Raw genomic sequence first — 15,236 nt, 5'->3', positions numbered from 1 at the left:
TCACTATGCAAGTTTCCACGCAACGAGCGACCAATAAGAAGACGACATTTAAGGTCAGCTAAGGCTATTAACATAATGAGCACCACCCCAAAACCTCACATGGACGATTGAACCAAGGCTCTCGATCGTCCCCAACTGATTTGCATATAAAATAGTGGCCGCGTGAGGTCGCTGTTCGCGCTGTAATGTTACATGCATGTGCATAGCGCGTGAGGATATATGCCGACGATTGACCGCGTACAGGACGAATAACGACGAGAGCATTGACCAAGGCTACCTTTGAGCTTGCAGGGTCCACCCACTTGTTCGAATCTGGAGGGAAAAAAATATCATTTCGCAAAATATTATTGACTCTTTGTATAATCGATGTGTATATCCCAGAAGTTCAAGACGGTTAAAAGCCTATAGACTCATCCTGAGAAAAAACAAAAAAAAGTTAAAATTAATTCCACCTGTATTAAGACTCATGTTACAAGTAGTTTCAGGTTGCTCTTTAGTAAGAGAAGTATGCTGCAGCTTTGTATTCCCCTAAGGCTACACATCCATACTCAACAACAACACTCAGAACTTAGCTGTCAGGAGCATTATAAAGAAAGACATTGTAACAAATATTTAAAGATAAAAATTGTGAAAGTTCATAAATACATATTTTTAGAGATCGTATTGCAAAGGATCAGGATTAATGTTTACTTCCAGCTGCAGTTGCAAGCTCAAAAGATTAACAGGTTTATGTAGAATTTCTGTCAACATTTCAGAGGAATTTATTATCAAGGGTGGATCCCATATATGCATAATATGCCGATCGACAAGACTCGTACAGAAGAAAGAGCGATTGAAGAAGAATGGGAACGATATCACTTTCAATGCAATTCTGTTTAATACTGCTTTAGATTAAACAGAAGGATTAAGGAAAGTGTCCATCAAGTTGTCTTGCACTTCAGATAAATCCGGGATAAGAAATTTCTATTTGGATGGGTCCAAAGAAGCTATCAGCGAGAGAGATCAAAAGTTTTGAAGTATCTGAATTAAGCTCTTGAGGCGTTTGGATTTTTTTAAAACAAATTCAAGAGGATGTCTGCATGAAGGAGTGCATTAGAATTAAAAATCATCCAGGCCGATAGCTCCAAAAGTGATGTTTTTTTTTTACCCATTTATATGAAAGCACAATCTATAAAAGTAGTGAATTGGATAACTTTTTTTCTTGTCTTTTTAGCACCTGAAGGATATTTGACGTATAGGACTAATATTGACTGTACAGTTACAAAAAAGTACATCTTTAATGCGCCTCAAGCCATTAAGAGAGGTGAAGCTGATCCTTTTCCCCTCTCTTAGCAGGTCGTGAACTCCACTGGCAACATAAAACTTATTGCACATCGGAGTACGTAACACAAGCCATCGCAATCAATACGCCGCATCATCCGTTTCACTGAAAAAAATCACGTAGCAGCGGTTCAGAAGTATCCTTAAATCCAGTGTTACCAGGCGGAAATGAGATAGAGTTGCCAAGAAAATCACAAGATTTGGATTTTGGGTCACCCCTGTTTGGCTTCTTTACCAAATTACACACATGTTTACGCATAAAGTCTGTTCATTTGTGACTCAGGTCTCCTGAGCTTACCCCATGAGATGTGACAGGCCTTTTTTGATGGGTTTTGGGTTACTGTTTAAAGGGCTTTATTAGTGTTAACCCACATTCATGTGCTCACCGACGATGAAGAACAGGTGCCTGAAACCTTTTATTGCTTTCAGAAAGGATGAGCCATTCCAGTTCATTACATGTGCAATGAATGTTTACTGTTTACTCAATTATTCAAGCGTACTGTCTACAGATATGTCTGGATGAAATGGAGCTTCTACCTATTGGTTTCATTGGCAATTTTGTTACAGGATTAAAGCAGAGTTGATTTTCTGGTTCCACCTTTGGTTCTTCGGAGAACCATCTCCCTTTTCTAAGAGATAGTGACTTCTCTGATTGTGTATGCAAACTTTTCCTATAGTGGTACTTACACGTACATGTACCATGCAAAGTCTGAAAACCTATTAAGATTGATTTGTGTTCGCAGTGTGTGTTACAGTAGCAGCTGTCATTGGACAAATGTTTCTGGACTCTTCCACTTTGAATAAGGGGTCTGCTATTTAATGTCAAGAGAAAAAAGTATGTTACATACATGTACATGTATGTACAAATGCTGACTCAGGCATTACGATTAGGTCGAGTTGCATTTGATATATTTTCTTTTTACTCAGACTTTGCAGGACAACTTTCTTTCTTTTTCATCTTCTTACGTCCCCTCCTCACCCCCCCCCCCCCCCCCCCCCCCCATTTGTTCTTCTATCTCAAATCCAACAGGCTTTGTACACATATGTGATTTTTCTTGATGGCACTTTGTCAATTTCATTTTTTTTTTCAATCAGGAATACCTTTTTGCGAACAGGAATCACTTGAAGACTGTATAATAAAAATTACTTCTACAACGAATACATTGAGATGTAGTGATAACAACACACATGTACACTCACAAAAAAATTGAAAAATGAATTGAAAAATTGAAATGTCAAGTTGTAATTTCAAGTTGTTTATGCTATCTGTGAGTACAATCATTATTAAAAAAAATATTGTTAAAATGAATGTCGATTGTACGGTTACAAGGTTTCCTGACTTTCAAGGGAAATTCTGTTTGGATTATTTTTATAATGAAGCTCATGTGTCCTCATCTTTATTACCCTACATAAAAGATGTACCTGAAATTGGTGGCTGTAGCAACATCGACAATTGTTTTCATTACTTTGCAACCTTCCCCTTTGTCCACAAAAGCCGGATCCTGAATCCCAGGCGATCGCGACCGTGGGATAAAATTGTGTTTGCTCGTTGAGAGTCATCTTGCGCGTTTTTTTTTTAGGTTGAGGGGATGGTTGGAATTACCACAATATCGTGAAATTGGCAAAGACGATGATGAATGCACAAATGAAGGGCAAGGTAATTTCTGGAATCTGTTGTAAAGGTGCATGACATGTATTATCCCCCCCCCCCCCCCCCCCCCGCCCCGGTGCACTTATTTCTTGCTACTGATTTTGTTGCATTCCCTGGTTAATTTTCTGCAACTGCAAGATAGAGGAAAAAGGAATTTAACCCTAACCCATGCCTACAGTATGCCTCCATTCCTGCATGTGCATGTATGCACACTGCTTACATGTAAGCTCGAAAAATATTATCAGCAGTGTCCTAGGTTTTTGTCGTGGAGAAGTCAGATCTATAAATGACTCGTTGACGAATCTAAAAATATCATATCTAAGGCCAAAAAAAAAAAATATTCGGTCTCTGGTCAGACCAAAGTTCCGGAATTGACGCGGGGACGCGGCTTTTTTTTTTTTTGCTTTTTTTTTTTCTCCAAGCTTGGATTGTACAGACAAAGTGGGGTACTATTTTGCTATTTGGTGTCCTCATGTACATTGGTGTCTTCCATAATTTGCCTTGGTGCTCTCGATCATTTGCCTTGGTGCAATTTCCCATTCCTTGGTGCTCTTTGGTGGAAAAAAAATTGAGGAGGTGCGGCAATAGAGGGCGCTGTTGGAGCTACCGCGGAACATTTTGGAAAAAAAAAAAGATTGACGCGCATGATTAAATCGACGCGCGCGCTGACCAGAGACCGACTTATTTTTTTTTGTGGCCTAACAGCAACTGAAGATTGAAGACTGCTTCAAGCCCTCCTTTTGTTTGATCAGTCACAGACAGTCAAAATGTCAATCCTGTTCTCCTGCCATGCCTTTTACATAGGCTAGTCACCAACAGTCAGATCATATTCCTTGTGGGCACTGTGACAGTCAATTTCCATCAACAGACAAAAGCAGGTGACTGCTAGGCACAGCTGGCTTATCAATCTCCTACTGTCAAAGCATAGCTGTATCAGGTTTCATAACGATCACAGCCAGTCAATCCTGAAATTGCCAGCCAGAGAGGGAGGGTCAATCAAAGAATTTCCACCAATTTCCAATGTTTTTGATTTTTGTTTTCTCTTCTTAGATCAAGCATGTAACCTTTCCTTGGATCACCTGATTTCCTTGTTTTTCACTTCACACTTTAGCCATTAAAAATTGGAAAACACTGGACGAAGTCTTGTAAAGATCGGAGTTTCCTCTTGTTTAGTTACTCCCAAGTTGCATGCAGTGCCCCGAGTTGTAGTCCAATCCATCCAAGTCCAATTTACAGCTCAAATACCATAAGAAATAGGAGTTCAACAATGTTAGAGGAAGTTGTCAAAGTGACTTCAAACTGGATGACCTGGGCTTGAACTTTGAGGGCTTTGACTTCAACATTCCCAGCTTGCCAACTTTTGGACCATGGTTGTGTTTTGTTTGAAAGCATAAGGAATGATTTGATAACTTTTTGAAGGTGCTACATTATCGCTACACATGAGTTATTTTTACATCAATTTGAATTGAAACTAAACATTGAGCTGTTTTGAAAACTGGCTCGCTTACCCCCGGAAAGAAATACAGTAAGGATAGTTAGTATGAAGAGTTAAGAAGTCACGGCTTAACGCAAAGTAACACAAGAGGTGCATAGAAATAGTAGAATGTTGCCATTTCGGGATCTCCTGAAACCAAAGAATGTCCCACGGAAGGGAAAACGAGTCATCGCCCGAGGCGCTGTCAGAAATTCCACATCAAGAACTAAAAAACACAAAATGTAATCCACTAAAATGTACACGGTGTTATTCCCCATATAAGTTTACCAAAATCCATCTGTCAAATTCCCCTGAGGGCTGTTTGTGGAGACAAGCCTAAATTTAATGAAAAGGAAGTCCTTTCCCCGTTAGCTGTAGCCAAAATCAACGTAATTTAGAGTATTGTTCCTTCAGTTCAGTATTTGTTTAATGATATTATGACTTGCTCACAGCATCAGATATCAAGTAGATTATCTGTATCTCAGTCACTCAAAGTCGGAGGAGGAATTTTGGGCGTCAGGTAGCTTTTGCATCTTAGATCAAACGGTTGTAGAAGTGTATGAAAAGATTCAGACCCAAGACTCGAGTCTGAGTTCTGTTGCAACACCTGATTTTGGTATTGCTTTTTGCCAAAATCTCAATTCCTGTTCATAACTAACAGCCTTAATACTCAAACTGCACATCCTAGATGTCTATACTCAATTCCTTCTTAACCAAATTATCTGTCTGGCGGAACTCGGAAAAGGACATGATCACATCAATTTCAATGCTGATAGTCACACTAAAGAATGCAGTGTTATATTGTAGTTGAGCCCATCGCAAGACCAATCAAAACACAAGTCCAGTCTCAATTAAAGGGGGATGAATAAATACCAAGGAATGCCTTTGTTACAGATTATTTGAATAGCTTGTGACTTGACTTGAGACCTGGATGACTTGTGATGGTCTTATGAGGACTTTTGATGCACATGAATACAATAAGGGAATAAATGTGTGCTTGGCCGGTGTTTAACACTGTGTGTAAGTTGGAGTCTGGAGGCTGACCTTGTTGGTTAAAAAAATTCAACTTTTCGGTCCAAAAATCAAATAAGTCCAAATTTATAAATTTCTAACGATTTTGTTCAACGAGTTTACTTTATGTTTTTCGGGGACACCCCTCTGGCTATATAATGGTACACGTATATGTCCGGTCTCGGGAGTAGAAGCAACTCCTTATATTAAAGATTAGTGCGCACATCGCGTGTACTGCGCGATGTGCCACAGAATGCAGCTGTGCCAGTGTGTTGTGAATTTAGGACTATGAAAAGCTGAGTCACTGTTGCCCATGCCTACGTGTGTACTGTATGTGAGGGTGGCGAACGTTCAACCAATAAAACAATAAAAGGCACCAGATTTCCTAGGAGCCCAAATTTCATGAGACACTGGAAAAGTGTAAAAGACTAGCCAGCCGGTCTTTATCATCTGTTTAAAATGGGCCACGTGACAGGCTCTTGTCCAGTAGGAATGGCTAAACTGTCTTAGGTATTTATGAGTACTGCATAAAGGCACTTGGTGTTTTACCACTCGGTATTTTTACCACTCACACCACTGCAGTGCGCTGAGTTGAAAAGGTTTATTTTTATACATTTTTTATTCCGAACAGGTGGTGAATGGTAAAGAGGAAGCCGTGCCGACAGGAGAAACCGAAGATATACCTTGTAGTCTGGTGCTGCGCAGTATTGGCTACAAGAGCCTCAGCATTGATCCCACTGTGCCGTTTGATGAGCAACGTGGGGTTATACGCCACAGTGCAGGGAGGGCTAGTGAAGTGAAAGGTAGGTATACCGGTATGTAGCAACTCTTTTAGATGGCAGTCATTTAAGGTATTCTTTGAAATTGCGTGATTTTGTGTAAACTTGATAGCCATCAGCAGTGCATGTGAATTGTCACAGTTTCTGGACAATATCCAGAAAATGGGATTTACCTTTTTTGCATGTGTACCAAACTTCTTGTAAATTTTTTAAGTAAATTAACATGAGTGTTTACACTGGTACTACCAGTAGATACCCGTTTAATTAATAAAAGTTCAACAAAGTTAGTTATGAGAGCGAGTTTTCAACCTGCAGCCTCTGGAACACCGTACCGGCATTTGACCAACTCAATTTTCTTTGTCTATTGAGTGCTAGGCAGAAGCCATAAACCCACATGCACCTTCGCATGCACGCCAGTGATCATGCCCATATTTTTAGCTGCGGGATTGCAGCTCAACAAATCATCATGTCTCTCCGTTAGTCCGTTAGTTAGTAACAAACGTTGACATTGTCTATTGCTCCTACATATTTTGACCAATTCCAACCATATTTATCAAAAGTATCAGTAGCCCAGTCACATCTCCAAACTGGGGTCAAAGTTCATCATGGGGTCACTGGGGTCAAAAACTGATTTTTTTTTTTACTCCAAACACTACTCCTTCCAGAAATTACATGACACAATCACGTGATGCATGAACACGCATTCGTTGTCCCGCAGCTTCCGAGATCCGATCGAACTTGTTAGGCCAGCAACATGAACATAACAATCGATTAACCTGAAAAATGATCACTCATCAGAGAAGATGCCGCTTCAAGTCTACCAATCAAGTAAAGACAGGTGCGTTTCACTGATTGCACATGCCACATGAATCTACATTGCTCACGTCAATATCAAGCGTTTAGAAAAATCAGTACAAGGGTGCACAAAATCAATTCTCAAACCGAATGTTCGCCAAAATGCTGCGTATAATTATGTTCAGTGCTGACCATTTGCCAATATTTGCATTTTGCAACCAATTACGACGCTTTATTGACAACCATTCTAAAAACCCTCAATCATATCAGTAATTTTCGCACCTTTATTGACTGCTACAAACATGCACTTACATGTAATCCAGTGTGTGTGCACTTTACTTTAGGTCACTAAACTTATTTTTCACTGTCCTTGTGCAAAACAAATAAAGTCGTCATCCCTCAGACAGTAAACATTTTTTTCGGAATGGGTTTTAAGCTTTAAGAGTTTAAACCGGTTGAGTTAACCCTCGCATCCGTATTTATGTTAAGTCATGCAGTCTTTTTTAATATCATATTGATAATAGTTTTTGCTTTACGGTTTGTCCCCATAGTGTTGGGTGTAGAAATCTCCGGCATCAGATTATAAATTAAAGGATTATCAACGCGGAAAAATTGGATTTTCACACAAAAAGCGATTTGAAAGGGAGAGAAAAAAAAAAAGAGAGAGAGAAAAAAATGAGAACGCTGCACAAATGTGAGGCATGTACGCGTGGGCACCTAATTCAGTTGCACAGGCAAATGCGTCGATTGAGTGAAATAGGATTTAGACACTAGACTCGTGACAGTGCATTGGATGATCCAGACTAGGAGCTGGATGCCTGTTGCCTGTGGCGGCGGATTATGAAGTTAATCCTGTTGTTTGCGCAGCGCGAGCCAGCTCCTCCTACCGTCTCTTTTCTTCACGGAAAGCTCTGCCAAAGGCACGGCTAGTCGAGCTACACGTGTAACGCTCTCCGAAACCTCTCTTCGTTTTTTTGTGTTCTGCCGTACAACTCAAAACTTTGACTTCACACGGATGTCGAAACCTTTTTTTTTGTATTTCCTGTGTAGAGTGGCCTATGGGTGTATGACGCAATGTATTATGTTAGGGAGTGTGTGATGTTGAAATGCTTTATTTCCGGCTTTCATTCACCGCCTCTTCATATCCTTTTGATCATGTCTTTGCAGTTTGCTCAGTCAGTCTTATTTTTTGTGGCTGGTACATACTGATAAATCTGGGAGATGAGGAGAAGCACGCTCACTGACATTATATGAAATGTTCATGTAACTCATTACCATTCTAGTTTCAGTTAACCCTAAAGGGGCCGGGGGGCGGAATCCGCCCCCCCCCCTCAACATTTTCCGCGATAGCTTCTAAAAAAAAAATTTTCACGACCCGAGCTCTTATGACTTTTTAGCCTCGAGCTTTGCGCATCTTTTGATACCAAAAACATAAAAATCGGACCACGGGTTGGCACGTAGCGAAAAATTTTCCGGCGCTACGCGCCGTGAAAACTGAATTTTCACATATACGTCGTGTACACCGAGCAGAATTGCCATTCATACATATGAATAATTAATTAGCCATAATTCCAAAACCCTTTGACCTATAGTCATGAAATTTCTTGGGCATGTTTAGGAAGAGTTGCTCTATGCATTTGCTGAGTTTCAAAATTGTTCGTCACTCGATGGCCGAGATCTTAGGGGGGGGGCGGAATCTGCCCCCCCCCCCCCCCTGAGAGATGGTCAAAATAACCCGGCCCCTTTAGGGTTAAAACACTTCTCATAAAAAAAGAAATTATCGGTTGAATGAACACGTACGTTAACCCTAACTATCCCCAACCCTTTTGTAATGATTCTGTTGGAGTGAGTACTGCACTAGTAGTAAACTGATTAAGCTGTACATGGGTATACCACCATAATCAGAGTCCAACAGTTTGGGTGTTGAGTTATGGTATTGGATCTTGAAAGATTGAGGAAGGTTCCTAGTAAATCGCTGAATGGGGCTAGAGTCAATGTGTATGCCAATAACTCTATTTTCGTGCTGAAAGATCCCAAGTCACTATCTGATATATCATCTTTATTCCTTAAAATAGCCCAAAGTGCAGTATACGTAAACTAACACGTCATTTCTTTCCCATTTACGTGTATCAGATCCTTTCTAATCCATTGCAAGATACTGTCACCGATAACAGGTCATTGACAAATTGAAACGAGTGATTTTTTTTTTTTATTTCCCACGATAACAGTTTCGCTCATGGCGCGCGCTGACCGTGCGAGAGTTTAACCAGTTGAAAGCCATCAAGTGCTGGAGTGTGGTATGACACGAACACTCCAAACTGTCCGAGCCTTATACAAACAATCCATCACGCTTGGAGGGTGGCGGTTTGTTGATTATTCCAATCGGCCGGCGATTTGCCCACTCATGCCAATCCCCAGTGGAGTCGTTTGTACAATCTGTTGGCAAAATGAAACGGCTCTTAATTAACTGTGAAAGGGAAAAGATGTTGGGATGTAGTGTTTTAGGTTTAATCGGGCTTGTACTTTGTGTCCTGTTACGATTGTGATCTGTATACATTTATGCAAAATGTAGAATATAGTGACAATATAGTTCTTGTAATGTTGAGTTCTAATTCTCGGCTGCAGGAGACGACCACCCCTGTTTCTCATTAAAAACTTAGGATACAACGGATGAGATAGGTCGGACAAAATCAGGTAAACTTTACGACACACTAGGTCATAGTACAGTGTCTCTGGACTACACAGCTCTGATCTGTACCGGTACCTGTTATTCTTCTTGCCTGCTTGACCACCTTTAAAAAAGGTACCTTTGTCTTGTGACCTCATATTTCCAAACATACAGACCAGATTAGAAGTAAGAACACTTTGAATGACTTGGTATAAAGCATTGAGACTGAACAACGTTTACACGAGTGTACATTGTACACACACATTTGTAACATGCATCCTGTCATTCGAAGGGAAATCTTGCCAGCTTGGGGGAGGCCTAAGTGCAGTGGTGGAGTACATGTATGTACTTTGCTCTAGGCGCATGAATAATTGGAGTATGCTCAGTGAATTGGCTCAATTCCTACTGGAAAGATCTGAGAGTTCACGGGCCTATGGCAATCTTGCAGAAAATCAGAATTGCATGCTTGGTATCCTTGCCTTACCTCTGCAGGGATTTCGTCTTGACCGGAGAAGGGGGTTTAACCCATTTAACTGAATACATTCGCTCAGATTGCGGATGTATGTGTGTACATGTATGTACCTAAGGATTGAACCTTAAGCCATGGTATTTCAGGCTGTGCATGCCAATTAAGATCTCACGATTGTTTTTTAAAGGTAGAGTTCATCATTTGCAGCTATCCAAAAAGTAACCAAATTATTGTTGAAAAGCATACTTGGTTTAAAGATAGTAATGGCAAACTCCCTGTGAAATTATTTTTTCGGGCATGCTGTCATTTCAAAGAAAAATATTGAAAGAAGGTCATTCTCAAAGTTTTGTTTTTCCATGTAGACTGGTTTTCATTTTGAAAATTCCCTTCAAATGACATCGAATCCTTTCTTTTTCATTGTCAGAGAAGTTACTAAATAATTTGTCAAGTTGATTATGGGTACCATAGGCGTCGCCAGGATTTTTTCTAGAGGGGGGGGGCAAAACATATTTTTCCCAAAAAATTCTTGTATTTCTCAACATATTCTCGATTTATCAGTTTTAGAGGGGGGGCAGGGACATTTTGCCCCCCCCCAACCCATTGAATTTACACCATTATGACTTCGCGCCTCTTTTTCTTTTCTTTTTTCTCTTTTCTTTTTTCTTCCTTTTTTTTTTTTCTTTTTTTTTTCTTTTCCCTTGCCCCCCCCCCCTCGCGACGCCCATGACAGGTACCCGATCCCATAATCTGGAACCAGTTCCTGAAATCAGTTGTTGGGCAATCAGGTACACGGATCCGTGGCACACTGCTAGTATACATGTAAATCATCAATGACTCGTGTCCATAAGCTGTTGATATATCCCCTAGTGGCACACTCCACATCACAAAATGGGTGCATATGAGCAGTTTGAATACCAAACTGGCTTATTGTTGGACTTGTAGTTAGTTACTTTGGAACTGAGATCTCTAAGATAAACAGAAGGTTTTTAAATCAGATGAAGCGTCTATGCCATTGGTGTTCAAGAATTGCTCTCAAGGAGGTACAATGTGTATTCGGCTTTTGCCGTCACTGGTGTATCTTCCAAATGTCTGTGTCCTACTATAGCGGTATCCATCCCTTTGTCTGAAGATAAGACTTTGAAAAGGTGGTGCACTATTTTAGCATCAGCCGCAGTGCAATCGACACTGCAGTCCCGCTTTTGAAGATAAAACACCGATAGGCGTCGGCATACAACTTGATACCTGGAAGAAAAAGCTGCGAGCGATTCCGGGTTACAAAAATCCGTCAATGCGCTGCGCAAGGCAAACACCGGATTTGTCAAGATTCAATGCGATCTTTGATGCGCAATGTTATTGGAACTCGTGCATCTGTCAAAAGAAATTCATTAACGCCTAACCTCCGGTGGCTCTAATTTCATCCTCGGGTTAAAAAAAATGAACTATCAAATGTGGATTGGAAACAAAGCTGTGAAATTTAAGCGTACCCGTGGTAAAATTTGCCGGGATTGGTAGATCAAGTGAACCCCGTGGAGAAAATACCGTGAATGGTTGCCTGTGTTACCGTGTTGAAAGAAAACCGGTAACCAAAGTTATCGGAGAAGAGTATTGATGCTGAAAAACGAATGAGCAGAAGAAACATGTGATTGTAACAAAAATCGAGGAACAGTGAACGGAATATTCTCTATGAAAAGTTTTCTAAAGCAGTTTGGTGAATATATAGGAACTTTTTGTAAAGGTATGGAGCATACATATATGCCAGCAACTTCGCACACTGAGTTCGTCAACATGTATTACATTATTGGGCAGCAAATTCTCAAGAACTTGAATTTATTCAGAACTTGAATTTATTCAGGTTCTTAAGAAGTCAAGTTCTTAAGAAGTCAAGTTCTTAAGAACATCAAGTTCTTAAGAACGTCAAGATCTTAAGAACGTCATAATGTTGTTTTTGAAGAACATCAAGTTCTTAAAAAGTGAAGTTCTTAACCACTTTGCGCATATTTTTGCCGAAAATTTCGAAATTTTAAAAAGGCAAAATTCCCCTGCCAACTTCTGATATACTGCCAAACACCGCAAATTATGATATGCAAGAGTGATTTCAAAAGTATTTGTACGATATTTCTTGCCAAAACCTCATATGTTTCATTACTCCGGGGTGTGCACTGGTGCATAAATTGTACAACAATAGGCCATGCACAATGGTCAGCACACATGGTCCACCTCCACAGACCACACAGACTTTGTGTGTGTGTACAAAAGGCATGAGGGATTAGCATATGTTTAGACGTCACCTGGAGGCGAGTCGAGGTAATCTTGACGTCTTAATCCGTCAGCCGTGCCTGTGCACAAAAACAGCCAGTGCGTGTTATCATGGCCTCCGGTGCGAACTGGTTAAGAACGTCAAGTTATTAAGAACATTAAGTTCGTAAGAGTCAAACTAGACTTTACCACAAGATACCAGTACAGTGGCGTTTCTTGAGAGGGAACTGAAGAACCTGGCATTTTATTGCTCATTTGCACAAAGTGATCACAATTCAGTGATGTTGGTTGCAGAGCTGATCAAGTCAGTCACAAGTAAAATCAAAAGTAAGATCGCAAGGGAAGAAAACAGTGAAAAAAATGCCATTGTTGGTTTAATTTGACTTGAGTTGACTCAAATATCCACACATTGCAGAATTTTGCAAAATTGTAAGTAGAAAGTACTACTTTGATCTGGAATCAGTTACCATTGATTCAAATATGAAAAAGTGCATGGAACTCTGTCACAAGTACATTTACCCATAAAGACCATTTAGCCGTACCAAGTGGCCAGGAACCTGTAAATACAAATACATTAAACTCTTGTCTAATAATAGTCCAACAGTTTTAATGATGCGTAAACACGGTGCATCAACTCAAGTAATATGCAGCTTGATGAGCATTCAGGTCATGCACATGTGTGTGTCTCACATGTGTCGTTAAAAGACAGTGCAGTTAACACAACAGTGACCATGAACGCAAAGTGCGAAAAGTAACTTGTGCACTCAAGTGCACTGAGCACACAGATGCTTAGCGTCCTTGCCCTATGAAGAATATTATTTAGCTTTATAGTATAATTCTGACAGCTTATAAAACCAAGGGGTGGTTTAAAGTGCAAAGACATTGTGCAATTGGAAACCACAAGAAACCTTAAGAGGAGATAATGATGGAAAAAATCGTCACCGACACCACGAAGTAACACCCATCTACATACCAGTAAAAACTAGCAATCGGAGAAAACGGCAACTAAAGTTGAACGCCTTCTAAAACATCACTTTGCGTCAAAACGACAGAGTATTTTCAGTTGGGTTTCTCGTTGTGGACACTTGATGAATTGAATTTATTAAATCTGCTGTTTTTCACTCGTTTGTGTATTAAATAAACAAGAAATAAGAGAAAAAAGATGAGTGTTAGTTCGTGAAACCGAAAAAGCTGCGAAACTGTAAATTTTCGGTTTCACGAAGTAACACTCTTCAATGTATTTAACACGAGGAAAGTGCAACTTCAGGTCAGCGCGCGCGCGCTCATACAACTTGTTACAAGAAGAGTGTTACTTCGTGAAAACGTTTTTGCTCACTTATGAGCAGAGTGCGCGCCATGCATTGCAATGGAAAATGGAACTTGAGTGTTACTTCGTGAAAACGAAAATTGTCACTTTTGCGCAAAAGTTGCCATGGATACTTAGCGTAATTATTAAAGTAAAGCTCTTGAAGCTTTGAAACTTCGTGCAATGGTAGGCCTTGATGAATAATGTTTAAAAATCCAAAAAACTGAAAATCGAAAAAAATATGCTTTAACACGGTAGAGTGTTACTTCGTGGTGTCGGTGACGAAATGTTCGATTTTAGAGAGGGAAGGATAACCTTGGAGGGATATTCCACAGAAATCCTAGGAACCCTCTTCTACCTGTGGAGGACTTAAACCTTGGTCACAGAGGTGGAAGATGGGGAACAAACTACTACCCCAACCTTACTCCCTTCCAAAATGAACAAGACTGACTGAGTTGTTACGTACTTGTAAGAGAGTTTTTCATTTCTGGTCATATTCAGCAAACAAAAGAAAATTGCTACTATTCAGCTTCTCTGACAAGAAATTAATATTGACCCTTAACAAGTTCACGCCGGGAATATTTTGACAAGAACGGAACGAGGCACAGGATTACTTTTCACTTGACCTCAAGCCAGGCAGGTTGAAGCCATCATTCCCTTGGTCAGCACACCCCTTATTTCCGGCCTCGCTCGATGGGTACGGGTCGCTGACAGATATTTCTAGCCTCGCGCCCTCTTTTGTTTTTTGTTCCCAGATTTCTAAGCAATTTTATAGGAAGTAGTTTGCAAAAAAAAAACGTAAGACATTTTTGTGAGAATTTATTCCCGACAAAAGTCTGGAATTTAGTCTGAAGTTTGACTTGCTCCATATCTATAGACTCTGAAAACCATCTGTTATGTAGTCCTTGCAATAATGTGACAGTTTACAAAGTGCACTGTCTCCACGGATGACATTTGCCTTAATCCGATATCCAGCTTTACATTGATCATAGGTATTTGTATCCAAACCCCTGCGAGAGTGGTTTTTATTATGCTTGATGTTATCATTTTGACGGTACTTTCTACTCCCACTGTATGAGGATCAGATTGATCAGGACTCCGTGGGTGGTTTCAAATCCCATTTCTGCTTGAGCGATGATGGAAACTTGAACAGTTGTGGTCAATTTTAAAGTGCTTTAGTGGAGCTACTTGTGTCTACAGGTGCATGAAATGCAGATGGCCAGTGGATTTAAGACCAATTACATACGCACATCAAGTTGTGTTCCTAACTCTGTCCTTTTATTGGCCAAGAGGACAGTCAGAGTTTCACAAGTCAATCGTAACAACCATCGAGATCGAGACAACCAGTCTCAGGTGCAGTGACAAGTTGTTCAAATGTACCATGATGAGGGTATTCCTTTTCATTGTCCGTCCCCTGTTACTTTTGTAGCTTGTGATTGACCTGACTACAAGGAAGGAAGCGACGGTTACTCAAGTTTTGTTAACTAGTTCGCGCCCTAGGCTGTGA

At 40.3% G+C, this 15,236-nt stretch overlaps 1 protein-coding gene across 1 annotated transcript in view; it reads left to right on the top strand.

The window, feature by feature from the left end:
• The window catches only part of LOC119734957 (NADPH:adrenodoxin oxidoreductase, mitochondrial-like), an 85,709-nt gene that overhangs the window by 28,101 nt on the left and 42,372 nt on the right, over nucleotides 1–15,236 (top strand). Inside the window, exon 9 of the mRNA XM_038208613.1 lies at nucleotides 6,088–6,259. Coding sequence (XP_038064541.1) covers nucleotides 6,088–6,259 — 172 coding nt within the window. The remainder of the gene's footprint in view (nucleotides 1–6,087; nucleotides 6,260–15,236) is intronic.

Source organism: Patiria miniata, unplaced genomic scaffold, assembly GCF_015706575.1.
Source record: "Patiria miniata isolate m_02_andy unplaced genomic scaffold, ASM1570657v1 HiC_scaffold_28, whole genome shotgun sequence".
Taxonomy (NCBI): Eukaryota; Metazoa; Echinodermata; class Asteroidea; order Valvatida; family Asterinidae; genus Patiria; species Patiria miniata.
This window is presented reverse-complemented; position numbering and strand designations above follow the sequence as displayed.